Source organism: Balaenoptera acutorostrata, chromosome 17 (genome assembly GCF_949987535.1).
Source record: "Balaenoptera acutorostrata chromosome 17, mBalAcu1.1, whole genome shotgun sequence".
NCBI lineage: Eukaryota > Metazoa > Chordata > Mammalia > Artiodactyla > Balaenopteridae > Balaenoptera > Balaenoptera acutorostrata.
In genome coordinates, this window is record NC_080080.1 from 1,278,323 (window position 1) to 1,304,499 (window position 26,177).

Consider the following 26,177-nt stretch of genomic DNA (forward strand, 5'->3'; position numbering starts at 1 on the left):
CTCCCCCAGCCATCCTTAGGTTTGCCACACATTCCTTCCTGCCTCAGCGCCTGGCTGCTCCTAGAAACAGTCCTGAGAGGAGGTGTTGGTGGTGCTGGCCCCTCACTCATTCAGAGCTCTGCTCTGAGGGCCCTTCTCAGGCAGTCCTCCCTGACCCCACTCGCTGGTTCCCTTACCCGGCTCCCATTCTCCTTGTGGCACTTAACTGGAGCCAACTCATCCATTGAAGGCCAAAACCCCAGGGAACCATCAACTACGATCTTGCTTGCATTGTCTAAAAAATCTGACATTCTCTGTCTCTAATCCCATCTAAAAGAATCCCAATTTCACCACGAATTCAAACAGGAATCAGTCGGTCCCAGTGACAGGTCAGGTCCAGGTGCTTGTAGAAGCATCACCAGCATGGCTCATGTTTCATTGGTTAAGAACCTTCATCTATTTCTTTTTCGTATTATTTCTGAGCTTCGTTGACCTGCCTCTTTCCTCAGTGCTAACTAGTGCAATTCCAGAATAAAGCCTTGACAAACTTCAGGCTCTTTAACCGCTAGCAAAAGAAATCCTCCTCAAGATTAGGAGAAAGCACTTTCCAAAGAAAGCAGATCGTGTTCTGAGTCCTCAAATCTTCCCTGAGAAGACCTCCCACGGCCTGTGCTGGTTACCCGATCTACTGGGAGGTCCATATCCTGACAGGCTTGTCTCACCCTAAAATGTGGTGCTCTGGGTGATAATGTTCCAAGTGACATACGTTTTGAGGTACAAATGCTTTGAATTCCCTTTAAGTTAAAGGGGGTACTTGGGCTTGCATCCACTCTCCCATGCATAGAGGCAACGCATAAAATGACTGGACAGGTTTCCCAACTTGACAAGAGTTTGAGAGTCTGGTTTCTTCTAAATGCAAATGTTTAGATACACCTGACTTGGTTTCAGGTAAACGTCCTTCTCTGAAGGCTCTGTTGGAGGGAGCTTCTGGGAGGAGGCTGCTCTCAGCATCAGGTGAGAGCCAGAACTGAGGGCGACGGAAGGCCACCTAGGCTGAGCGAAGCATGCACAAATACGGGAGCATCTCTGCTGGGGAGGTAGGAGGAACCAGGGCAGAGGCTCACGGCCCCAGTCAGCCAGGCTGGAGTTTGAGCTCAGGTGTAGTGTTAGTAGGAAACAGATGAAAACCAAGAACCAACAGGAAAGTGCCATCAACCCTCTAGCTCACGGCTCTCCAGGGAAGGTGTAAACTCAGCTTGGCTCTGTGCTGACCCACTTGATGGAGAGGGGTGGTCCTCGAACCCACTGAGCCTGATAACTGCCGGCTGTGCTCCAAGAACTGTTCCCCCACCAGGACTCCTGTCACTCCACGTGTGGCTTGTCACTGATGCGGCAGTCTCCCGATGAGGCGAGGGCTCTTCAGGGCAAGGATCGTGTCTTTTTCATCCTTGAATCCCTAGTTACTTGGCTGTAGCCTGCACATACTGCTGCTCAGGAAACATTCTAGATAATCGTCTTGTCTGCCTAACTCAAGCTGGCAGGTGCTTAATGGCAAAGACTGGACGTACTCACTTCTCTAAGTCCCGTGCACACCAAGGAATAAAATATTTAATTATTAAAAGCGGCGTAGACCTGAGGTCATTGTCTTGGTCTTTTCATTTCACAGGCCTGTAGGCCTGGTGACTGCTACAGCCACGCAGAAGACTCAATCCACCTTGCCAGAGCAGACGAGAACCCTGGCCTAAAGGCCGGGGTGCTGGTACCTTCTGTGCGACTTCAGTGTAGCTCCTTCACTCTCTGTGCCAGGCCTCTTGTAACATGAAGCTTTGGGTATCCCCCTGCAGCAGGACACTCCGTGGTAACCTCACTTGTCCTCAGAAGCCGGGGTCTCAGGGAGAGACTGGATTACTAGTGGTGGGAGATCCAAGGGCAAATATGCACCCAAGCAGTCTGTGGGCCCCGGGCCCGCCTGCGGGCCCGCAGCGGTGTCGAAGCCGAGGAGAGGGCGCCTGACAGAGCCTCGCCAGCCTTGGGCCCGGGGACTCCACCTCGATCCGCACGGAGCTGGTCTTCGAGCCTCGCCCTCCTCCCCGCGGCGCCCAGGAGCCGAGAGAGGAGTGCCGTTGCTCTGGGCGGGGGGCCCACGCGATGCCAGAGGGACCCAGTGAATTCCTGCATGGAGGTTGGGGCGGGCGCGCCCCTCGCAGCGTTCCCGGGCTGGGAGGGACGCCTCGTCGCCGAGCCCCGCCGCAGCCCAGCTACCCAGTGCCGGGAAGCTGCACAGTCGAGCAACTCCGCCCATGCGCCGGCCGGAAGGGCCCGCCTCTGGGCCCGCCCCTTCCTGCGTCGCTCTAGGAGGCGAGGGCTCGGGCCTCTCTGTGGTGCTCCCGGGAGGGCTCCGCCCCTCAGCTGGTTTCCCATTTCAGGCGATCCCCGCTGGCCCGCCCGCCCGCTCGCCTTCGGTGCCCGCAGGAAGAGCCGGCTCCCAGCCGGACGTTTCCGGTGCCGCTCTAGGTGGCGAGGCCCCAGCATCTCGGTGGTGCGCCACGGAGGACTCCGCCCCCGAGCCACCTCCTCCCGCTCTGCTGGGGTCCCGCACGCCCCCTCACGCAGCCACCGCCCCGCATTGGCTGCACCTCAGTCACCTCTGCACCCGCTCCCTTACTCTTGTGCCCCCTTAGTCCTGTGCTCCATCACTCACTTCAGCCCCCCCTCACTCTCCCCGCACCCCTTCCTTCTTCTTGTGGCTCCCCCCGCTCACCCCAGCCCCCTCCCTCACTCGTGCCCTCCCCGCCAGCCACCTGTTTGAGTTCCTTAGAGGCAGCAGGCACGCTGTGGCTTGCGTTCAGTTGCACTGGGCACTCCCTCTGCCTGGGACTCTTGTCCCCAGCTGTCTGGTTGGCTCACTCCCACTTTCACCTGCTGAGAGCTCACCTCCTAGAGGGAACCCCTGACCACTGACTACCCTGTGTCTATTAGTTTCCTGGTTATCACAAGGTTAGCAGCTTAAAACAATACGTGTTTGTTATATCACAGTTCCTGTGGGACAGGAGTCCAGCGAGTCTTAGGTGGTCCTCTGCTCAGTCTGTCAAGGCTGCGGTCATGGTGTCCGTGGGCTGTGTTCTCAGCTGGAGGCGAGACTGTGGAAGGATCTGCTTCCACACTCATGTGGTTGTTAGCAGGCTTCCTTTCCTGGTGGCTGTATGACTGAGGGCCAGCTTTTTCTGGGCTGTTGGGAGGCTGACCTTAGGTCTTAGAGGCTGCCCACAGTTCCCTGCCATGTGGCCCTCTTCATGCTCTTTCAGGGTCAGTGGAGAGCCTCTGGCCCCGGTCTACTGGGGTGGAGTCTCATATGACCTAACGGTAGGAGCAGCCTTCTGTCACCTCTGCTGTAGTCTGCTGGCTAAGAGCACGTCCTGGGTGCTGCCTGCACTGTTGGGGTTCACATTCTGTAATACCACAGCATTCTGCCTCTTTCTCCGCCTTCTGGCCCTCACCCTTACCTGCATTTTTTTTCATAGCAGTTTCCACTTTCTAACATTCTATGTAATTTCCTTATTATTGTGTTTATTATGTTCATCTTCCCTTCCCACGCTAGAAAATCAAGTCTTTGGGGGTGCACGGTTTTGCTTTTTCTGGTGGGGTCTCATTATGTGCAGTGCAACGAATGGGCACTTGACCCTGATGTCACCTAGATACAGCCTTCTCCCACGTATCTCTGTTTCTAGCCCCTGCTGTCCAGCTCTCTCCTGGACTTCACCCTTGCAGGAGCTTTAGGTACCTCGATTTCAAAATATTCAAGACCAAACTCAACTCTTCTTCCTTCTTTGTTGCTACTGTCAACTTCAGTAATATAATAATAGCCAGGTATTTTACCAGCAAAAGCAAGTTTATTTGGGAATAGCCAGAGGAATTGCAATTCAGGAAATGCAAGCTATGGTGGACCATAGGCAAATCTAGAAGGAAGATTAAGGGGGGAGTTGGGAGGGGCTGGTCCCACAGCACAAGGAATGGGATGCTGGTCCCACACACGCTGGGCGTGAGAGCTCCCCCTACAGGCTTGAGAAGTCCCCTTACCTTGGCCCTCCAGCGACCTGCTGGCCACCCTCTTGCCACCGCTTGCCCTTCCATGAGACCCTAGCAAGTAGTGCACGTTTCTGCAAGGCCTGGGCTTCAGGCCCTGAGCTCCCCTGTACCTGGCATACCCTCCTGCCTTCCTGCACCTGACTGACCTGTCCTCCAAGACTGCTCAGTTCAGCCCTCAGTGTGTGCGTCTGTCCTACCTTTGCAACTTTATGTGGAGTTGTTCTGCTTGTGCGTCTGTCTCTACACATTACATACCACCTATGACTCGGATCAGCACCTGCCTTATTCACCTTTGTATCCCCAGGACCCCAAACACGGCCCAGCCCAGAGCTGGTACAGAATCAATATTATTGAGTGACTGATGGCTGGACAGAGAGAATGCGACTGAGAAGAAGCAGCACAGCAGAAAGAAAGGCATTCTCCTGTCTCTGAGGAGAGACACAAAGCTTGGCCTCCTGGTGGCCCTGGTGGCTCCCTCCAGCCCCCCTTTGGTGGCCGAGTTGGTCCACCAGGAGCTCCAGGTGATGCCAACAGCATTGGTGTGTAAGGTCTGGTCAGAGGCCATTTCCCCAGCCAGGAAGCCCTGCTGTCACCCAGACCTGTCCCCCCCACCACCAGCTGCCCTATAAATATGTACAGCAACATTGGGGGATGAGGGAGGAAGGGGGTCCTCTTTCCATGGGGGCAGCCTCTGTGAGGAGGAGAGCTGGGGGACTTGGAGGCTTTTCTGGAGCATCCTTTGCTCCAGGCCCCTGCCAAGTGCTCAGAATGCTCACCTTCCAGAATATCGGCTTCCTTCTCGGTGGGGCGCTGTAGCCCGGGCACCTGCATACAAGGTGCATGTGTTCTGATGTGGGGGTCATGGGTGGGGACCCAACAGGGAGAAGAGAATTCTAGGACACGAAATGGCACATGGGAGGCAAGCTTGGCTCAGCAGGAAAGAGCTGTGCTCACCTAGATTGAATGTTATCCTAACTTGTACTGTCGCCGATACACAATCAGGGAGATTTCCCATCTCCTTCTCTCCCACCTCCTCACATTTTAGAAGTTACGTTATTTCTACTTGGTCAGAAAATACATATAAAGTACGTTCTTCCACTCACTTTTTTTTTTTGGCCATGCCACGCGGCTTGCGGGATCTTAGTTCCCCAATCGGGGATTGAACTTGGGCCACAGCAGTGGAAGCATGGAGTCTTAACCACTGGATGGCCAGGGAAGTCCCACCACTCACTTTTTTTTGATGTTAGATCCAAGGTCAGGGCATTAAATGATCACACCATCCATGTTTTTTTGCTGAAGTTCCTGTCATCTCTTGGTTGGATGAAGCTTCTGGTACATCCCTCCTGTTGGGCTCAAAGGTACAGGATCCCTGAGCTCCTGTAAGATCACAGTGTGAGTGGATACACAACCCTTGGTTCACAGTTTCCTTTCTTGCTTTTTTTGAAACTTCTGCTCCATTGTCGCTTTGCTTACTGTTGTGGATTTTGAGAAATTTGATGCTGGTCTAATTCTTCTGCTCCTGGAAAATATTTGACCTTTTTGCCTGGGAACCTTGACTTTTTCTTTATCGTCAAAATCTCATAGTTTTTCTAGGCGGTCTCAGACTTGGTCATTGTGGCTTATGTTTTCCTGGTACCTAGTGATCCCTTTCAAGATGTAGATTTAGGTTTTCTTTTATTTCCAGAAACTTTTCTTGGATTATAGTTTTAAGTCTTAGTTCTGTTCCGTTGTTTTATTTTCTTCAGGAATTTCAGTTTTCCATACATTATCTCTTCTTTGCCTGTCTTCCATTTTGATCACTTTCTCTCTAACACTTCTTACTTCTTCATTTTTAAATTCTCTTTGTTATTTTCCTGCTTTCCTTATTAATTTCATTCAAATCTGTTCTTCCTTGTTCATCTTGTCATTCAGTCTTCATTTCTGATTGGTTATTGATTTTTCTTCTATGTTTTCCTGAGTTCCCTTATTTCTTCCTGCTTTTTGTTCATTTCTGTTCTGATTCAAGTTTTTTTCCCCTTTGTTTCCATATCTCCAAATACTTGCAGATATTTGATTCAGTTTGGAGTTACAGTTTCCTTCTATTTTGCTATTGGTTATTTTGGGAATTTTCATGAGCTGAATTGTTTGATCCCCATTTTCTCTCCCTTTGCGTAGTGGTTTTAGAGAGATGGTGAGCTCACCCCTGCATTTCTGTGTACAGAGGTATGGGTTGTTTTACAAGATTCCTAGCCCAAGAGGGACCTCTTGTGTCAATGTAAAAAAAAGCATAGTTTCGTTACCTGATGGCTTTTGTTTGTGGAAGAGGGGTGTCAGTGGGGAAAGGATGTGTGGTGTTTGATTTTTGAAAACTTTCTTTTTCAGGATCTTAAATTCCCCTTCTTGCTTCTTGTTTTACAGGTAACTCAAAGTTCGGATGTTTTCTGTCTTATAGTTACGCCTAGGGCATGAGTCTTCTGTCATTTTATTTGTTCTTTATTGATATTTTGAAGGAAATGTTAGAAGATTCAGATTTATGCTGCTGCTATTACTTCAACTATTCAGAATTTCCTCAATACATATTTTTGAATGAACAATAATAGCTGATGTTTACTAAGAGTTTATTGAATGTTCTAAGCATTTTACATGTGTTATCTCATCTAATCCTCACAGCAACCCAATGATTTAGGTACTATAACATCTCCATGACATGGCTGAATAAATTGGGGAACAGAGAAGTCAGAAAATTTTCCAGAGATCGTAGAGCTAGTGAGTGCAGAGCCAAGCTTCTGACTCCAGAGCTTGTATTCTTAATCATCATACCACACACACACACACACACACACACACACACACGCACAATGACTGTCCTCAAGATATTGTTAAGTAAAAAGAAAGCAAGTTTTATTATAAAAGCAAACAATGGCTAAAACAAAACCTATATTCATGTATTTGTTTCTATATGTCCATATGAGAATGGAGTAATGTATGGCAGCACACACACCAGGCTAGGGGCCAGCAAACTTTTTCTGTGGAGGGCCATCTAGTAAGTATTTTAGGCTTTTCAGGCCAGATGGCTTCTGTTGTAGCTATTCAGTTTTGCCCTGGAAGTGTGAAATTAGCCATAGACAAAATGTAAACAAATAAGGTGGCTGTGTTTCAGTGCATCTTTATTTACAAAAACAGGTAGCTGGCCGATTTGGCCTGCAGGATGTAGTTTGCTGCTCTATTAACTTTGGCTACCAGATGGGGTATATGGAGATCAGGCAAAATGAGAGGGAAGGTGAATGGAGAAATAAAGTTGTGCCGAAGTGGAAAAAAGACACACTATAATATTAAAATAGAGATGCAGAATTAACTGTGACGATTCAAAACCTAAGTAAGCATATGGATGCATGAAAACGTAATTTGATTAAGCAATGGGGTTGTGGACATATTTGGTCTTAGATTCCTGTTGTTATTTTAATACTTCTGTGAAATTTAATAAACAGAAACATCATTTAAAATGGAGTCAGGAGGCCAGAACGGGGAGCTCTCACACCCTGTCACTCCACCTCAGTTGCAGACCCAACAGGAGGAAGGTTACCGCTTACTACCCAGCAGGAGGAAGGAAGATTTTCTCCCTGCCTGGCAACAGCTCAGCCAATGAAAAACCACTAAACTTCAAACTCCCAGTTTCCTCCAATGGACTCTGTTTAGAACAGCCCCTCCCAACTCCCCTTTGGTTATTTTGCGAATTTTCCCAACTCTGAGGCTGTGTTCTGTCCGTACAGCTTCTCTTTCATTGTAGCTGGTGGTTCACAAGCAGTCCGGAGCTGAGGGCTTTCCTGCAGCCGCCGCACTCAGCGGTTTCCTGCCCGAGGCTGTTCTGAGGTTGGGGCTTCACGGGGCTGCTCCTCTCCAGGACGCCTGCTCTGCAGGGCTGAGAGCCCACGTGCCACCGCCCCTGCCACGTACCCTGGGTTTCTTTCTGGGAGGATTATGAGGCTGAGTAAGGGGGCACCCCGAGGGGAGGTTTTTCCACGTTACTCCAGCATAGCCCCCGCCCCAGTTCTCCAACTCTGGGTGCCCAAAGCCACCCTGGTCCCATGGGTGAGGGCGGCTCTGCTCTGGTCAGCATCCTTGACACTGAAACACATTTCTGCATCCCCAAGTGGGCCTCCCCCCAACCCGCTCTCAGGCAGGAGCCCTTGATGTGTGCAGGCCTGACGTCTTCGAGTGACATCGCTGTGACTCCCCTCCCTTCCGGAGAGTTCCTGGTCGGACCGTGTGCCTGGGAGTCGGTGGTCTCGCTCAGCTCCCACTGCTGACCAGTCCCCGAGTCCATCGGCTTCTGCGAACCCCGGTGGTCATTGGAGGGCGCCGCTGGGTCTGTCCAAGGCCGAAGGCCGGGGATCTCTGTCCTCAGGAATGTCCTGCTTTGGGGTCACTGCTTCGTCCTCACCCAGTTCTCATGGTCGCGAACAAGGACAGGAAATGCGACCATGGCCATCTGCTTCCTGTGCTAAGAGAAAGGAAGTCCCAAAGAAAACACCACGTTAAAGGAGCTGGGGCGGGATGCCCAGGACTGCCCACTGGGACAGGACTCCCGCAGCCCCTCGTCCAGCTGGCAGCTCCGGTGAGCCCAGAAAAGAAGGGAACACAGCATTCTGCCTGAGCTTGCTGCCAGCGCCAGGGCTGGGTGGAGACACAGGGCCTGAGGGGATCCCAGGGGGTGCAGAAGGGGTCCCTCTGCCCACTGGGTTCATTTGTTCCCTTCTCAAGGGGGCCGGGGGTGGGACAGGGGCAGGGGACCTGGAAGGGAGCAGGGCGAGTGGGTTTACCCAATGCTGGGAAGAGAGACAGAAGGCCTGCCTCCAAAGGCCAAAGTGCAGGGCCCAGAGGAACCCTCCCAACCCAAGGGACAGCAGCTCGGAGCTCAGAGCAGCCCCCCAGGGACAGCTCCGGGGTCAGAGCAGTGACCATGGCATTCACCCCTGGCGTTGGTGGTGCACCAGCGCCTGGCAGCCAGCACCCCGCCAGCCTCCACGGGGATGCCAGGAGACGGGCTCCGTGTTTCTGCAGTTTCGTGGGAGAGACAACTGAGCACAGAGAGGCCGAGCCTCTTGCCAAGGCCCCTCAGCCAGGAAGAGGCCAGTTCAACCTGGAGGCCCGGCAGGCATCTCACGCCTGGTCCCCATGTCACACTGGAAAAGCCGGGAAGCCTCAAGGGCGTCTGAGCTGCAGGGCAGAGCCCTTACCTCGGGCCACCAGGCTCCGGAAGTTTCCAGCATCAGTCTCTTGAGGGGGGCCCTCGGGGGGGCCGAGCGCCTGCATGTGCCCAGGGGGAAGGGCCTGCTCTGGAGGGTCCCGAGGCCTGAGCACCGAGGCCCGGAGGCTGGCCCACCGCCCGGGGCCCCTCCCGCTCCCGTGCCCTGGCCTCTGGGACAGCCGTGCCCCTCCTTGTCCGCGGGCGGGCGGGCCGGGCACCTGGAGGGGCCCCTCACGCCCCCTGCTCTCGTCCAGAAGGAGGAGGAGGCACCTCACAGAGCCGCTGCCGTCACCGGCTGGGCGTCTGAGGAACCGCCGGGTCAGCGGGCATCCTCTCCTGCCTGGCCGGTGCTGCTAGAGGCCCTTCAGCAGCGCTGTGCCCACGGGAAGCCCACGTCCAGACTCCTAGGAGGACGAGCACCCTCACTGCTTTGGCGGCAGAAAGTTGTGCCAGGCTCGGTCACCCGCAAACGCCACAGGGTCCCCGAGGCGAGGGCAGCGTGCGGGCCGGGGTGAGGGGCTCCGGCGAGGCCCCCAGACGGCCATGTGGGGGGCCCTCAGTGGGGCGGGCGGGGGGGAGCTGCAGGCCGTGACAGCACAACCTCTGGAGGCGAGAGGCAGGCGCAAGGTCACCACAGGTGCGTGCCCTCTGCGGGGCGGGGACGGCCTGGGGGCGGGCTTGCGGGCGGGCAGAGGCCTGCCTCCGTTGACAGCGAAGGTCTGCAAACAGGACCCGATGCTCGGAGCTTAGCTGCCGCTGCCACGGGGCTCGTGGGGGACACAGGCACCCTGAGGAGCAGACGGACCGAGTGCTGAGGAAGCCAGCAGGAGCGGGCGGCCCGCCTGGCCACCAGCCGTGCTCGTGAGGGCCACAGGCGGGCCCGGGGCTTGTGAGCCGAGCCCCGGAGTTGTGAGCCGCGCTCCAGCCCTTCCCCGCCCACCGCGACCCACCCTCCACCCCGTCTGCCTGCAGCTCCCCCGCCCCTCCTCCCCCATCTCCACCACCCTGGCGAGCACCTCCTTTAAATTCAGTTCAGGGCTGTTGCCCCCCTCTGGGCCCCCCACAGAGCCCTGTCCCCCTTGCGATGGGCTGAAGTGGTGTCCCCCAAATCCATATGCTGAAGTCCTAACTGCATGACCTCTGAACGGGACTGTGTTTGGAGATGGGGTTCTTAGAGGTGATTAAGGTACATAAGGTCACGAGGGTGGCCCCAAGCCAATCCGACTGATGCCCTTATAAGAAGAGGAGGTCAGGACACAGACACGCACAGAGGACTGATTACAGGAATTGGGTCACGCGGTCCTGGAGGCCGAGGAGCCCCGCAACCTGCTCTCTGGAAGCGGGAGAACAGGAAAGTGGTGTAAATTCCCTCTGAGTCCCAAGACCTGAGAACCAGGAGCACCGGTGTCTGAGGGCAGGAGAGGATGGGCAGCCCAGCTCCAGAAACGAGAGTGAGTTTGTCCTGCCTGTTTGTTCCCTTGGGGCCTTGGATCGACCGGGTGATGCCCACTCACCTGGGCGGTGGTCTTCCTTTCTCAGGCCCGCCATTCAGATGTCAAGCTTTTCTGGAGACACTCTCACAGAAACACCAGAAATAATGTTTTGCCAGCTACATGGGCATCCCTTAGCCCAGTCAAGTTGACCCATAAAACTGACCATCACAGCCTCCAAAAGGGACACAGCCCTGTGGTACCTTCTGACCTCCAGAACCATAAGATAATTCGTGTGTGTGGTTTTAAGCCACCGAGTCTGTGGTCATTTGTTTGGGCAGCCGTGGGGAACAGGGGCAGTGATCTAGATGAACATGCTCCCCGCCAGCCTCCTGGGAAGGCACAGAGGGGCTGTGACAGGGCCCTGGCTGTGACCGTCCGCTGACGCCTCACACTGGACTTGGCCGGGGCACCCAGCTGGGTCTTGGCCGCCATCTAGCCACTTCCCACCTCTGGCTCAGGCGCCCTGGAGCCACTGCCCGCCTGGCCTGTGGCGCCCCGGGAAGGCGGCCGCTGTCGGCGGGAAGCCCGCAGCTGGGTCCTGGACCTGCCACCACCAGCTGCGTGACCTTGCGCAGAAGTGTCACTTCCATCGGAGGGACTGTTGGGTGCCAGGACCGTGAGCTGGCTGGGCGGCGGGGAGGGGCGGTGTTCTGGGACGGGGTGCCCAGCAGGCATGTCAGGTCCCCGCCCACAGCTGGACCTGCCCGCTCAAGGCACCACTTGCTTCTTCCTGTGCCCTCGGGCAGGGGCAGGTTAAAGCCCCAGTGAGGGGTCAGGGCTGTGCTTTCTGCTCTCCAGGGCGGGAATCGGGGGCCCAGCTGCACGCAGGGCGCCCGGAGGCCCGAGAAGAGGCTGTCGCCAAAGCAGGAGCCCAGGGCAGGCCCTTCAGCCAGTGGCTTCAGACTGAGCCCGACCTGGCTCCCTCCTGCTGTCAAGGGCCGTGAAGGAGGTCAGCTCCAGAGGCGCACGGGGGGCGGGGGCGTCTGTGCACTCAGAGCTCTGGGGGCTTCAGGGCGGAGGGTTGAAGGGAATCCTGTGAACGCAGGTGATGGCGCCCAGTGTTTCTACAGCGGGCGGGTGTGGCTAACGAGGCTTCTTTTGATGGTAAAGGACTCGGGTGGGGCGTCTCCCATGAGCTTGCACACGCAGGTGGCACACAGGGGCGGGGCCATAAGGGTTGCCCTGACAACAGTAGCGCGTGTTTGCTGAGCGTTTACTCTCTGCCAGGCATGGGCTACAAGCAGCCCCCTCGGCGCTTCAGTCAATTCTCACTGCAGCCCTACAGGGAGGGGTCTCCTACTTTCCCACTTGGCAGATAAGGAAACCCAGCTGCAGGCGAAGGGGCTCACCCGGGGCCTGGACCTGGAGGGTGTGGGCCTAACATTTGAACCCAGGCAGTGTGACCCCCGAGCTCTGCTCTTATCTGCTGTGCTTTTGTAGGGACTGTGTGTGCAGATGTGTGTGTCCATGAGTGTGTGTGCGAGTGGGAGTACATGTGAATACATGCACATGCATGAGAGCGTGTGAAAATGCAAGAAACAGAGAAACCCAAAATAACTAGCTTCAAGATGGCAGAGGTTTATTTCCCTCCCAGGTAAACGGGTCCTGAGCTAGGCAGTGCAAGGCTGGTATAATGGGTCCAGGCCCCTTCCTCCATGCTGCCCTGCCATTCTCAGTATGCCACCTCATGGTGCAAGGTGGCTGCTGTGCTCCAGCCATCATTCCAGCCACCAGAAGGAGAAAGGAGAAGAGAAAGATACGCCATCTCTACCTAAAGGATTTACCCCCCATCCCCAGCTAGGCCTTGAGGTTTCTATTAGTAAGGAAAGGGGAGAATGGAAAGTGGGAGACTACTCTGCCTGCTGGGATACTTGACAGGCAGGATAGAGTTCTGGGCTTCCCAGCCCAGGGGATGTTGAGCTGGTGGGGATCAGGGGTCCTCTAAGCCTTGTTCTGTACTGCTCTGATGGGGAAACTGAGGCCCAGGCCCAGGCCTTCTCCCTCCCACTCCAGGGCTCTGTTCTGTCACCAGTCAAGAAGGCCAAGTGCCCAGCAGCCAATGACACCAGGCTAGCCAGAGCAGACGCTGGGGAAGCTGAGGTTCTCCTACCTGGCCCCCTCCCACTGCTCCTCTCCTCTTCTCCTCAGAAGCCCAGAGGCCATGTCACCCCTCCCTGATGCTGGTGGCCTGACCGCCCCATTCACTGCCCCTATGCCCTCGGCACCCACCAGACTGAGCGGTCGGCTGCAAAGTCCCATCTTGGCCACCCCTCCTGCCTCCCTCTCTTTTCTCTTCTTCTTCCAGCCCCTCATTAACTCCACCCCCAAACCCCAGCAGCCTCCCGGGGTGGCGGGGCCCTTCCTCCTATAGGCCAAGGAAGCCTTCCTCCCAAAGTCTCCTCCCCCAGATGGGCTGCCCATCACATGGATGGAGGTGTTTTGTTGGTGGAAGTTGGGGAGCAAATTGGGGTGGTCTTCCCCATGGCATATGGTGAGTGTTTTCTCTGCCAGGGGCGGGAGCTGTGTGGACCCACCCTGTGAGCAGCTGAGGCCTGACCTAAGGCCCACGTGCTGGCCATCCTGCCACACACAGGCAGGGAGAGGAGGCCAGGGTGCTAGATGGGGAAACAGAGGAAAGGTAGACGTGGCTGTGAGGAACCAGTGCTGGCCGGATCATTACAGACGCTTCCAGTTTATTCTCCAAAGCTGGGGTGGGGCAGGGGAGGGGAAGGGAGGGGAAGACAGTGGACAGAGTGCTGGCCAGCCAGGTATAAGCTGGGCCGGGGGTGGGGATGGGACGCCCCCCACTCAGACCCCCACTGCCTGAAGGCCGGCGAGGAGGCTGAGCAGGAGGGTGGTGGCCGCGGTTGAGGGTCTACCCTGGGGGTCACCTGCCCCACTCCCCTGGGGGTCCTGCCAGGGCGGGATGTTGCATAGGCTGGCCTGGCAGCAGGATATGGTCGTCAGGGATCCGTCCACCGTCCTGCTGACGGGTTGACATGTGTCTGCACACCACCCCGAGTAGGTGGTCCGGGGACCTGACTCTGGGTGGGAAGGGGGTGGTGGAGAAAGTGCGTCACACTGTGTGGACGGGGCAGGGACGAGGCCCCTCACAGATGTGGGTGGTGGGCTCCTCCTGTCCGGCTGCCCCCGGGTGGCCTACTCACCAGTATTCCAGTGGGAGACGATGGTTTTGCACGTCTTGGGGAGGGTGCAGCTCTGCATCTGTTCGCAGCTCTCATCCCTGTGCAGGGTCTGGCAGGAGTAGCACCGCAGCCGCACTGGGAGGCCGGGCGGGCTCAGTCCCCAGAGCGCCCCGCTCACCCACGCATCCCACCTCCCACCTCTTCACCTCCAACGTCTCTTCCCAATTCCTGTCCAACTCACCCACTCTCAGCTGGTCCCCACCAACCCTGCCCTGCTGGAGCCTCCCTGCGCCCCTGCCTCAGCACTGGCCCCCTTTCCTTCCCCTGGCCCTGCCCCACCAGTGCCAGGATGCTCACGTCTTTCTGAACAGGACTCCACACCCAGGGCCTCTGACTCTCTGGTATCCCCATCCCGGGGCTCTGCTGTGCTCCTGTCTGCTTGGTGAACTCCTGTTTAACCTCTCTGCCCCGACACCATTGTCCCTCCCAGGAATGGCTCCTTCTCTAGGCCTCCCTACTCTGGATGGCAGTTGAGGGTCACGGTCAGGGTGAGAGGTGAGGGTCTGCTGAGTGTCAGGGGCCCCTCCTCACCCCTTCCCCCACGAGGGAAGGGAAGCTCACAGGGGGAGGCCTTTGCCTGTCGTGTCCTCACTGGCAGCCTCGCGGACCCTGGCCCTCGGCGGTACCCGTGCCTGTGTTGGAAAAGGGGGACGAGTGCCCCACCGTGGGGTCGGGGTGGGCAGGTACCTGTGCCGCTGCTGCCTGCAGTCACGCTGGCCTCCTCATCTTCCTCGTCATCCTCGTCGTCATAGCCTTCGGGCCCAGAGTCCACGTCGTCATCCTCGACCTCCTGCGCCCGCCCTCTGCCTGGCCGCGCAGGGACGCCTGTAAACCTCCACTACCCGGGCACAGAGGACACATGCTCGGGGTCCAGTGCCACGCCCCCACCCCTCGATCCATCAGCCCCCTTCCCAGTCCCTCTGTCCTCCCCGCCGCCTCCCAAGCTGGTGAGGTCGCTGTCTGGGTCTCCGAACCCTGGCCCTGCTTCCTCACCTGTGTGTAGCCTGGCATTGTCCTTACCGGCAACACTAGGGGTTGTGCGCTGGCCCTGTACAGCAGCTGGCCCGTAGCCGTCAGGATGGCCTGTCCATTTCACAGAAGAGGAAACTGAGGCTGCGAGAGGAGAGGGCACCCCAAAGCCTGCCTCTCTGAGAGGCTGAGCCGGGGGTTGGGTGGGGAGGGAGCCCCCGCCCCCAGGGCCTGGCTGGGCTGGGGCTGGAGGTTCAGGGAGCCGTGGGGACCCAGGACAGCCCCATCCACCTCCCTCTGGCCTCGGCCTCCAGCTGCACTCCCTCCTTCTTCCCAAGCCATGTCTTGCCCCCAGGCTGGACGCTCCTGGGGGTCCTGTGCGCCTGGACGGTGCTGTCCCCCTCGCTGCAGGCGCTCCCCTCGCCCCGAGTACCTTGCTGCCCGCACAGCAGGAGGGCCAGCAGGACAGCCGCCAGCACCTTCATCCTGTCGGGGCTGCCGCGCGTCTGCTCACTCGGGTCCTCGCTGGGCCTCTGGATTTGTGGGAAGTGGGACAAAGGACATTGCCGGGGGCTTCCCGGAGGCCCTGGACCCCCCAGCTCCAGCCTCAAACAATGGGCCTCACACTGGCCCCCAGGCCAGGCACTGGGCCAGGGAAGGTCATTTCCCTCCCTGACTCCAGGGGCTGGGTGGGGGAGGGGAAGTCATTGTGGTTGGCCCCGGGGCGTCCCGTCCACCTGTGTGGCTCTGCCCTGGCCTTGAGGCCTCAGCCCAGTAGTGCGGGCCGGCCAGCCCACTGCCCCATGTCCGGACCCCAAGGACCCCGGCCCAGGTCACGCTGGCCTCACGGGCCCTCCAGCTGCAGACCACTCAGCCGTGAGTCATCATCGACATTCCGGGGGCCTCTTGTTAAGAGGATTTCAAAGAAAAGCACAATCGCAGTCCTCCCACTAGGCCTGCCTGTCACGCCAGCACTGCGCTCGCCCACTGGCCGCCGGCTGCCCTCCCTCCCACCTCAGGGTCTCATCCTGGCTGTTCCCTCTGCCTGGAATGCTGTTCCTGCCAACGTCCATGAGGCTGTCCCACCTGCACAGGCGTTACCTCCTCAGAGAAGCCTTCCCACCATCACCTCACACCCTATCCATCCTTTGCGTTTGGCCCCTGCCCTCCAGAGCTCCATGCCAGCCATCCAGGGCGGGGTGGAGGCCTGGGGAGCCACTGGGAGCCTGCCTTTTCCGGCCACTGCGCTCCTGCCCGTGCACTGTGTGTGGGCCTGGGCTGCCCCACTCTCCCGTTCCTCCCCTGCGGGCCGCAGACCGAGCACGGGGGCTGCTGAGAAGCCCCTTCCTGGAGGCCATGGGAGGGAGGGGGCAGGGGCAGGAGGCTAGATTGGGGCCTGGAGCCAGGGACGCGAGCCCGCCTACTGTTTGCCTGGCCCACTCCCTGAACTTGCCCAGCCTGAGTTTCCCCAGTGGGTGGAACATTCTCAGGGACCACCTGCAGCAGAGGTTGAGAGCTGGCTCTGGGGTAAGACCGCCTGGGCCCAGTCCTCTTCTCCCTGGTTCTGTGGGCTTCAGTGCTCTCACAGTGGTCGTGGCCATCAGGAGCCAGTGCCCGCTGGCGTGTACGGCGGCTCCCGGCACAGTCCCCACAGGGCCGGCTGGGATGACATTTCTCCGAAGTCTCAGCCACCAGGTGTCATCGTCCCTCCCCCGTTCCTCTGGACCAATGCACTCTCGCCTTCCAGCGGGCATTGGGCCGGCCTGGCCACCCTCAGCTTCTGCAGGAAGCTGCCTGGCCTCCGTTACCAGCTGCCTGCAGCCCTTCCCCGCCTGGAGGCCAAAATCACTCTCCAGCCAGGGTCTCACTCAGTCTGGTGCTCACGGCCCTGGACCTGCCCTCTTCATTCCTCAGGCCTGTGTCCACGGCCGCCCCACCCAGCTGCCCCCGCAGACCCGGCTTCCTCCTGCAGGTGCTTTGATCTGGGGTCACAGGAGCTGCTCCCAGGAAGGGCTCCACAGGGGTTCCCAGAACTGTTAGGGAGCAGGGAGTCTTCACCCACCGCCTGTGCCCCCCAGACAGGCCCAGCTCCTCCTCGGCCGGGGTGCAGATAATACTAGCACATTTAATTCACTAAGTAAAATTAAATGTCATTTTACTTGTCCTCAACAACTCTAGGGCCAGGTAGCGTTACCATCACTGCTTTACCGACAAGGAATTACTGCAGAGGTTCAGCTCCACCCTCCCTGCCCCAGGCTGCACCTCACCCCTCCTCCCCCACAGCCAGGGGGCTGGGGGCGGGTCCCGCTCACGTGGACGCAGTCACGTGGCCAGGCCTGGCCAAGGCTGGTGGCCCACAGGAGTGCATGAGGCCCCCAGCCCTCAGGTCAGAGTGAGTGTGGGCCCCCCCCTTGGCCCCCCCCCAGACATTCTGGCCTCAGACACGCCTGCTGGTGGCACTCTCTGACCCCAGGCTTCCATGACAAGGGCCACCCCTGAAGACCCCCCCGGGTGGGGACAAGGCTCCCTCAGACCCCAAGGGCCAGGGTTGAGGGCAGGTGGCCCTGTGGGCACCTGAGGTCCACTTTAGAGCCTCTGCCCTTTCTCCCTCAGCCTTGCGCACGTGCACCAGTGCTCTTCTTGGGCAGCCTGGGGGCCCAGCTTCCTGCCTGCAGACCCCTGCCTGGTGTGGGCCCGGCCTTGCCTGCTCTGCCCTGCTCGGTCGGGCTGGCTCCCGTGAATGGCCCGTGGGCGCAGCTGGTGTGGGTCCCCTCCCTGCCAGGCCTGGCCTCCCTCTGGCCCAGTGAGTTGAGTGGGTCACCTTGTTCCTCCTGGCGACAGCAGCTTTGTCCTCAGACCTCGGTGCCGGCCGGGGAGAGGGCACACTGGCCGTCCACACCCCGTCCTGCCCGGGCAGAGGGGGAGGTGGTAGGGGCAGGGCATGAGCCCTGCTCTCTCTCTGGGGGGCGGCGTGGCCCCGGCCTGCGCTATGAACCCACACTCTGGGCCTCTGGGGTCAGCAAGGTGAGCCGGACCCAGACCTGGGGAGGGATGGACAACGCTTCTGATTGAGGGGTGGAGGTCTGGTGCTTGTGGGTGCGGGAACGGCGTCTGCCCTGCCTGGCAGCACGCAGCCACGGGCCAGTGGGGCCTTTGAGGGCAGATGTGGGCTGCAGATGCGCTGGCCCTCCTGCCCCCTCCCTGCTCCGGGCTCCTTCCCACCCTCTCTGCAGCGAGCCGTCTCCACCGCTGGGAGCAGAGGGAGGGCCTTCCTTCTTAGATCAGAGTCCAGACCGTCCTCCCCGGCGGGCAGGGGGCCATGGGGGGTCTCTTGTGGGCTCTCCCTCTGCTTCTGATGGCCCCCCAGTGACTGGCCAGGCAGGCAGCTCCCAGGGACTGTTTTGAGGCACAGCCTCTTTCCTTCCTGAGATCCATAGCTGAGAAACAGGCAGGTGCGGGTGGGCCGGCCAGAGGCAGCAGGCTCCGGGTGGTCTCAGGGGGCCGACTCCCCTGCGCCCCGGGACCCCGTGACGAGACACATCAGGGTGTAAGGAGCCATCTGTTGATTCCAGGCCCCCATCCTCCATTTGTTCAACCTGCCCCCGTCCCTCCTCCACACGTCCACACCCCAGGTTAATTTCCTCTAACCCTTGGACACCCTTGGCCCATCCACATTAACCTCGGAGAGTCTCACCTCCCCTTGCCCCCCAAGCCCCACCACGGATCCCTCGTATCCGGCGCCAGCTGCGGGGCTGCCTGTGGTCCCCCCTTAGGCCCACGGTGCCTGTCAGCACCCCCTGCTCCTGCGCCCTCAGATTACCCGCCCCCCCACTTCTATGAGAAGCCAGGCCTCTGGGGGCAAGGGCCCCGAGGTTGCCACCCTGCCGACCCTGCGCTCAGTGTCACCCACCCTCTGGATGTCCCCTCTTCCAGCCTCCCCATCCCCGGCATCCTTCTCCTCTCCTGTCCCTTCAGCTCCCCTCTCTTCTGTCTCCTGGTTCTTCTTTCTTTTTCCTCCCATTTTTTTAAATTGGTAAAATACACACAATATAAAATTTGCCATTTTAACCATTTTTAAGTGTACAGTTCAGTGGCATTAAGGACATTCACATTGTTGTGCAGCCATCACCACCATCCATCTGCAAAGCTGAAACTCTGTCCCCATTGAACACTCATTCCCCATCCCCCTCCCCTGCGTAAAGTCCTCGAGGTTCATCCATGTTGTAGCTCGTGTCAGAATTTCCCCCCTCTTAAAGGCCGAATAATATTCTGTTGTATGTAGAGACGACATTGTGTTTACCCTCCATCTGCCGCGGACTGCTGGGCCGCCACCGTGTTTTAGGCACTGCGAATAATGCCGCTGCGGACACGGGTGTGCAGACATCTTTTCCAGTCCTTGCTTCCAATTCCTCGGGGTCTGTGCCCAGAAGTGGGATTGCTGGATTGCATGGTGATTCTGTGTTTAATTTTTGGACTGGTTCCTCTCCTTCTGCATGTAAACACACTCAAGCGTCTCTCATTAAGACAATAAAAACAAGTCCCTGAAAAGCCCCCCTTTTCCTTAATTCTCCACCCAAACTTCCTCCCATCTCCTTGCTTGTGCAGCTCTCGGACGGCGATGTGGGGCCATCTCCACGTGCCAGGAGCTGCGCTCTCGCCCACGAGTGACCCTCTAACACCACCACGGACCCCTGGCCTCCGCGCCGGCACGAGGGCCTGAGCACCCAGACCTGAGGGGGAGGCTGCTCTGGCTCCGCCCACCTTCGGCCCCGCCCACCCCTGCCGAAGGCTGCAGGCCTTGGTGTTGGCGCCCCCTGGGGAGAATGCGCTGGCGAGGGGCACAGCCTGCACGGCATTCATTTCCTGGCAGTAGGGACCCACCTCCCCTGTACTGAGCTGTTACCGCTGAAAGTAGTTACGCAGGCATTCTCTGCAGCCGGAGGAAGGGATGAAGAAGCTCTTCGTGTCCTGCCTCGGGGAGCGGTTACGCGGGCCAGGCGGGGCTGCGTGGCAAGAGGGGGGATTGCGGGGCTGGGCACTCTGTGCAAAGACCTCACGTCTGCACTGCGCCCGCCCCGCGCTGCCCGCCCCGCAAGCTTGGACCTAGGACGCCGGGAAGAAAGGAAAGACGCTGATGGCTGAGCTCGGGATGGGGGTCTGCACTTGGCGGGGGGGGGGGGCGTCACTTAAGTCAAACTTGGCGGCAAGTTTGGGGCTGCGGCCCCAGGCGAGCAGGCGCCCCTCCCCGGGCCGTGGGCGGGGCCCTCAGGGGTCGCACGGGCCCTCCCGGCCGCAGCGCTTCTCCCGCACAGGGAGAGCAGTGGGACCCGCGTCCCGGGACGTCCCGCCTGGACTCCCGGCAGGTGTGGTGGCAGAACTTCAGGTATAAGGCTTTTGCCAGCAGTCCTGCTGGGGAAGGGGGTGTTGGGAGAGGGGCGAGGTGAGACCCCTGGGGGGAGTGGGGAGGAGGGGATGGGGGAGCCCATGGGGGGCGTGTGGATGAGGAATCTGAGACTCAGGGATGGCCCGACTGGCCCAGGCCCTGAGCTTGGGGGGGCCGAGGCAGGGAGTGCAGCTGGGGTGCAGGGCCCTGCCCACTGCCTGAGGAGCTCGCTGAGTGGGAGGCTGTAGCTCCAGGATCCCGTGGGGCGGGGATGGGGCAGGGGATTCTGGGTGATGGGGGCCGGGACACAGAGAGCCCTGGGGAAGGTGGAACTCAGGCAGCGAGCTGCTTGCTCCCAGGGAGCTGGGGGTCTTGTTAGGGAGCTGGGCCCCCTGAGCCGCAGGTGTGAGACTCCAGGGCCCAGACTTGGAAGCAGGACTGGGACGGGAGGGGTCAGTCCCCTTGATCTCCAGCCCAGGTGAGATCCCGCCTCTGTGCTCGTGCTGGAGCTGCTTCCCTCCCGGACTGCTCCTCCTCATCCCCCCAGCCCGGTGCCTCTTCTCATTCTGGGCTCACCAGGATCCCCGAGGAATTGGGGGTCTGGGATTCAAACCCAGGCTTGGCTCAAGACTCACATCTCAGTTTAGCGCAGGCACTGGGAGGGTGAAATGAGGAGCCACAGGTGAAGGCTGGCAGGTGCTGGTCCGGCCGCCCCGCAGGTTTCCGTCTGGGCACGTTTGGGGAGGGACAGTTGAGAAACCTGGCCCCCCCCATCTCTCCAGGCGCCTCCTGACCCTCCCTACGGTCCTGGCTAGTGAAACAAGAAGGAGGTTCAGAGGGGCTCCCAGCTCGAGCTGGGCAGGCCTCTCCACCTCTCTGCCTTGTTTCTGCACATGGGTGACGAGGTGGCCGCAGCCTCTTTCCATCTGCCGTTCAGATCGGATTAATGCATGCAAAACAGTTGACCCTGCACCGGAAGGCGCTGTCCTGCCACGGAGCAGGCCCGGCCTGGGTACAGGCACTGGTGAGCGCCCTCAGACACAGGCCGGTCAGGACGGACTCCTACCCGCGGTGTCCCTCGTCCCCCTCCCTCAGAGCAGGGCAGTGGGGCCCGCCTCCTTGTAAAGGCAGGAGTGGGCGGGCCTGGGGGAGGCACCTTGTCACGCTGCTCAGAACCTGTGCTCCCACCCTCTGCTTCTAGATCCTTCTCCAGAGCCCTGCCAAGGCCGACTGGGAGGGAGAAATCCATCCTCTGAGTTTTTCAAATGGGCAAACACGTTGCAGGGAAGAATGTGCTCAGGGCCACTCTCAGAGCTGGAACCAGAACTTGACCAGGCCCACTGGGGTCCGAGGAGACCCCACCCCAATCAAGCAGTGAGGTGGGGGGCACCGTGCACCTCTCAGGGCAAGGGGTGGCCTCAAGGCAGAAAAGGGGCTGGTGCTGAGGACAGCAGTGACCACCCCTCCTCTGGGCTGGGGGAACCAGTGTCCAGCCCTCGGCGCTTCTCCACCCATCTGGGTGCAAGGGCAGCACCCACCACTGAAACGCCAGACCTCTTCCCTGTCGTGCTCCGTGGTTCCCCCAGCGGACGCGGGAGGGGGCTGCTTTGGCCAGAAGGCAGGCTCGGGAGGGCGGCATTCAGGACGCTCCTGGAATCCTCCAGGCGCTCTGTTTCCAGCTCCTGATCCATGTTCTAACCTCACTTTGAGCACCTGGTGGGTGAATCGGCTGTTGTAAAGCAGAACCTGCATGAGCAGCTGCGCCCCTGCTGTTGGCTCGCTCAGCCCCCAAAAGCAGGAAACCAGATCCTTTCAGCGAAACCCTGGCTCTCAGTCTGCATCATGAGTCAGAGGTTTGGGACTCAGAACTTGCCATTCTCCTTCTTCAAGCGTCCAGCGCGTGGAGAACAGCCACCCCATCCGTGGTCCTCTGTTCCGCGTGCCCCTCGTGGTGGCGCTGCCTCCTCGGCCCCAGCCTCGCCTTCAGCGGGCTCTTCCTGCCAGGTGACCGCTCGCGATCACCGCTGTTCTTCTTTGACCCTCGTGTACCCGTAGGCCGCCGCAGTCTCCACGCGGCAGCTCAAACATCTCAAGGCTGGGGTCAGGGTCGGGGGCGATCCCACAGAACCGCTTCCACCAGACACTGGATGCTGCAGCTCACGCCCCTGACCGAGTGGGTGCCTGGCCACCCCAGCCCAGTCACTGCGACCAGGGGGGCCCGAGGCCCTGGTTCTGCAGTCGGAGTCCAGGGTAGACACATTTGTCCTCCCAGCAAGGTCTTGAAGGCCCTGCTGCCCTGCCGGCTGCAGACGGGGGTCACGGGGAGGGTTCTTCCCCTCTTAGTCTCCCAGGGCTGCGGAAACAGCACCACAGACGGACAGCAGCAACTTTATTGTCTCCCAGTTCTGAGGCTGGAAGTCTGAGATCAAGGCTTCGGCAGGGCTGGTTCCTCCTGAGGCCTGTCTCCCTGGCGTGAAGATGGCCGTCTTCTCCCTGTGTCCTTGTGTGTCCATCCCTCTGTGCGTGTATGTCTCAGTTTCTCCTTCTTATAAGGACACCAGTCACACTGGATTAGGGCCCACTCTCGTGACCTCACTTTAACCTGATTACATCTGCAAAGACTCTATTTCCAAATAAGGTCCCATTCTGGGGCTAGGGCTCCAACATCTTTTCTGTGGGGACATGGTTCAGTGCAGGAAGCCCCATGACTGCCGCGGTCCTCTCAGCCTCGGTGCAGGTACACTCCTACCTCTGTCCCCTCCGCATGGTCCCTGAGGCTGGGACGCGGCCCTGGAGAGTGAGGTGTCCAGGCAGCTATGCAGAGCGAGGAGGCCTATGGGTTGGGAGGGTGGGCTGTGGGCGACCCCGAAGCTTGTGCCCCAAACTAACAATAAGCCTTCCCCCTTCTCAGTGGCTGTTTTTCTGTCTCCTCCGTCCACTCCCCAAATAAAAGGTTCTGATCACCAGTTCAGATGTGTGTGGGGGGTGGGTTTCCCTACACTCTCAAGCAATTTCTAGACACCAGCTGGCTGTGCTACAATTCAGCTCAGTTCTGACTCTGTCCATCGGGGGTAGCATCAAATCCTACAGGTTAAGGGCTCAGTCCCACAAGACTGCACCTCCACACACTGCAGATGGCAGTCACAGGTCCCGGCTGTCACCTATGCTTCTGACTGACCATCCACAGATGGGGGGTTCCCAGGGCCCCCGCCTTGGGTGTGATTAATTTACTAGAGTGGCTCACTGAACTCAGGGAAATATTCTACTTACTGGGTCACTGGTGTTGACCAAAAAAACTAATCAATAGTTGATCTAAGAGAGAAGTGGAAAATTTGAGCCAACCTGAGGGTGATAACCCGGGAGACGGCCTTTCAGAAAGCTCTGAGGACCGTTCCAGGACTGTTAGAGGTCAAAGCACAGTTATATACGTTTTTGAGACAAAAGGTTACACATCAAATGATGTATTATTGACAATTTACACAATCCAGATCTACATGTACAAAGTAAGCAGTGGGCCATGGGTCATCGTGGCCCCTTACAAAACTAAGAAGGAAGGTTATCTCCTAAGGAGGTCTGGTTCATACAGATGCACAGCACACACTAAAGGTGGGGGAGGAGGCCCTAAAGGGCAAAGAAAAATTTTACGTTTAACTTTTTCTCATCTTGCCATAAAATATGAATTTTATTTCATCACTGGTTTATTATAGGAACAGTTCCCTCAGAGCTACTGAGAGGCTGTCTCCTGGGCTATAGTCCTCAGCAAGTTCTTCGAATAAAACTTAAATTCACAGCTCTCATGTAGTGTGTTTTTCTTTAAGTCGACAAGAGGCATAGGGCGAGTATAAGGAAGGGCCCGTAGCTTCCTGGGTCTCCCTGTGTACGCCACTCTCCTCAGATCTCCTCCAGTGTGGAAGCTCTCCAACCCCATCCTTTTAGGTTTTTATGGAGGCTTCATTACATAGACAAGATTGATTAAATCATTTGGCCATTGGCGACTGACTCAACCTCCAGCCCCTCTCCCCTCCCTGGAGGTGGAGGTGGGACTGAAAGTTTGAACCCTCCAATCACAGGGTTGGTTTCCCTGGCAACCAGCCCTATCCTTAGGTGACAGAAGGGCTTTTCAAAAGTCACCTCCTTAACATAACAAAAGACACGTTCATCACTCTCATCACTTAGGAAATTTGAAGGGTTTGGGGAGCTCTGTGCCAGGACTAAATATATATTTATTACAAATCACAATATCACACCAGCTGACCATTGTGGACCACCAGGATTAAAGACAGGTGTCCTGCCTGGGGAAGCCCAGGGGCTGGTTCTGGTTCTGCCTGCGATCTCCAGGCTTTCTGCCCTGATTCCCGTCTCCACCGTCAGCTGGTGGTCATAATGTAGGCAGGTAGGGTAGGGGGTCCCTGGAGGAAGAGAACCAGATATAACTTTCTTGCCACAATGGGGCAGGAGGTAGTGGCCCCAGGCTGAGCAGCTGGAGTTTGTCTCCTGTTGACACTTCAGATAAAGACAATGGCAAGAGCAGCGAGGAGCTGGGCCCTGTTTGCGTAAAAGATAAGGAGGCCACATTTTTCTCAATCTAGGGGTCAAGTAGACCTCCCAGACCACACATGTGCAGAAAAGTTCCTCGGGAGTCAGGGAAGGGAGGGGGCACCAGCCCATAATATGTCCTGCCAACCTCCCAGAGACCCTTGTGCTAGAATCCAGCTTGGCTAAATGATGCGTGTACACATCAGAGAGGGCCCTGATTCAGACCAAACATTGGCATGAAGCAAGACGCAGCAAGATGATTGGCCAGAGGGATCCTGGAACACTGCCTCCTTATAAGTGATTTAAACTGCCCCTTTGGCACATGACTCTCTCTCTGATCACACTTGTTTGTTCTTTCACACGTACTTTGCTTCTAATAAACGCTTTACCTGCTTTGCTATGTCTGTCTCTTTGCTGAAATCTTTCTTCAAAGAAGACAAGAACCTAGGCCCTGCTTTAAGCCCGCTAGCCCTTTTGGTCTAGTGCTAGGATTCAGCGCTCTCACTGTCATGGCCCTGGATTTGATCCCCAGTCAGGAAACTAAGATCCTACTTCAAGCCACTGTACCCTGCAGCCCCTCAAGATCAATAAGAGAAGCCATTTTAGGCCTAAGCTATTTTGTGATCTAAGCAGGGCCACAGTGCTTGCCCTTGACCAGGCCAGGGAAATAACTTAACCATAACAGAGACAATAAATCAGTCACCAAGACTCCCAGTTCTGCTTCAAAGGTAAAGAATAGCCTGACACACATTCTTGAGCTACATTACAGGGTTTGAACCCTCTCGAACAATCAGCCACCAGACTAACTGGAGCCAGAGAACTGATGATGCTGACCTTTGCTGGCTGTTGTGACTTCAATCAACTAAGACCTGGCCTCTGCCAACCCAGGATGACTCTTGAATTCAATGACTCAACAGCACAAGAGTTTTTGCATCTCTTCACTCTGTAATCATCAGTTTTAGGAGTAATGCCCCTCAAGCTCACAAGGTGGTTGCTGCAGTTCCAGACATCACATACTAGCATGACAACCCAGAGAAGGGGACTCATTTTTCATGCCATGATTTTGTTTTTAGTTATAACCAACATAGAGAAAAATGCTCCAATCACAAATTCATGTTGATGAATTTTTACAAAGTGAAAATATCCATGTAATCAGCCTCTAGATCAGAAAACAGTTCACTAAGAACACCTCAGGAGGCCCTGTCATGTCCCCTTCAGTCACCCCCAAGGGTGAGCAGTATCCTGATGTCTGATGTCGTGGATTAGTAGCGCCTGTTTATATAATTGGAATCATACTC

At 57.6% G+C, this 26,177-nt stretch overlaps 2 protein-coding genes across 6 annotated transcripts in view; both read right to left on the bottom strand.

The window, feature by feature from the left end:
- Positions 1 to 13,364, bottom strand: part of ZFP41 (ZFP41 zinc finger protein) — a 24,594-nt gene extending 11,230 nt beyond the window's left edge. The window contains exons 1-3 of the mRNA XM_057532410.1: positions 13,343 to 13,364; positions 11,233 to 11,713; positions 9,282 to 9,397 (exon numbers count right to left, since the gene is read on the bottom strand). Of these exons, the coding sequence (XP_057388393.1) occupies positions 9,282 to 9,397; positions 11,233 to 11,713; positions 13,343 to 13,364 (619 nt within the window). The remainder of the gene's footprint in view (positions 1 to 9,281; positions 9,398 to 11,232; positions 11,714 to 13,342) is intronic.
- A 36-nt stretch (positions 13,365 to 13,400) lies between these two features.
- Positions 13,401 to 15,479, bottom strand: GPIHBP1 (glycosylphosphatidylinositol anchored high density lipoprotein binding protein 1). Of its 5 annotated transcripts, none has more exons than XM_007166869.2 (5): positions 15,394 to 15,479; positions 14,985 to 15,074; positions 14,679 to 14,798; positions 13,953 to 14,066; positions 13,401 to 13,829 (listed from the first exon to the last, which is right to left on the bottom strand). In XM_007166869.2, the coding sequence occupies exons 1-5, from the start codon at positions 15,443 to 15,445 to the stop codon at positions 13,594 to 13,596; spliced, it is 612 nt and encodes a 203-aa protein (XP_007166931.1). In that variant the 5' UTR covers positions 15,446 to 15,479; the 3' UTR covers positions 13,401 to 13,593. The 5 variants fall into 5 exon arrangements, with proteins under 5 accessions (XP_007166931.1, XP_007166930.1, XP_007166929.1 ...); XM_007166868.2 differs by having other exon boundaries at positions 15,012 to 15,104; XM_007166867.2 differs by having other exon boundaries at positions 14,985 to 15,104.
- Positions 15,480 to 26,177: the final 10,698 nt, after the last annotated feature.

Excerpts from the sequence above, each read along its gene's own strand:
- GPIHBP1 (XM_007166867.2), bottom strand. The coding sequence starts at position 15,445 with ATGAAGGTGCTGGCGGCTGTCCTGCTGGCCCTCCTGCTGTGCGGGCAG. Across the intron at positions 14,799-14,984 it reads CAATGCCAGGCTACACACAG|GCAGAGGGCGGGCGCAGGAG; the intron begins GTGAGGAAGCAG and ends CTGCGCGGCCAG. Across the intron at positions 14,067-14,678 it reads TGCAGGCAGCAGCGGCACAG|TGCGGCTGCGGTGCTACTCC; the intron begins GTACCTGCCCAC and ends CCGGCCTCCCAG.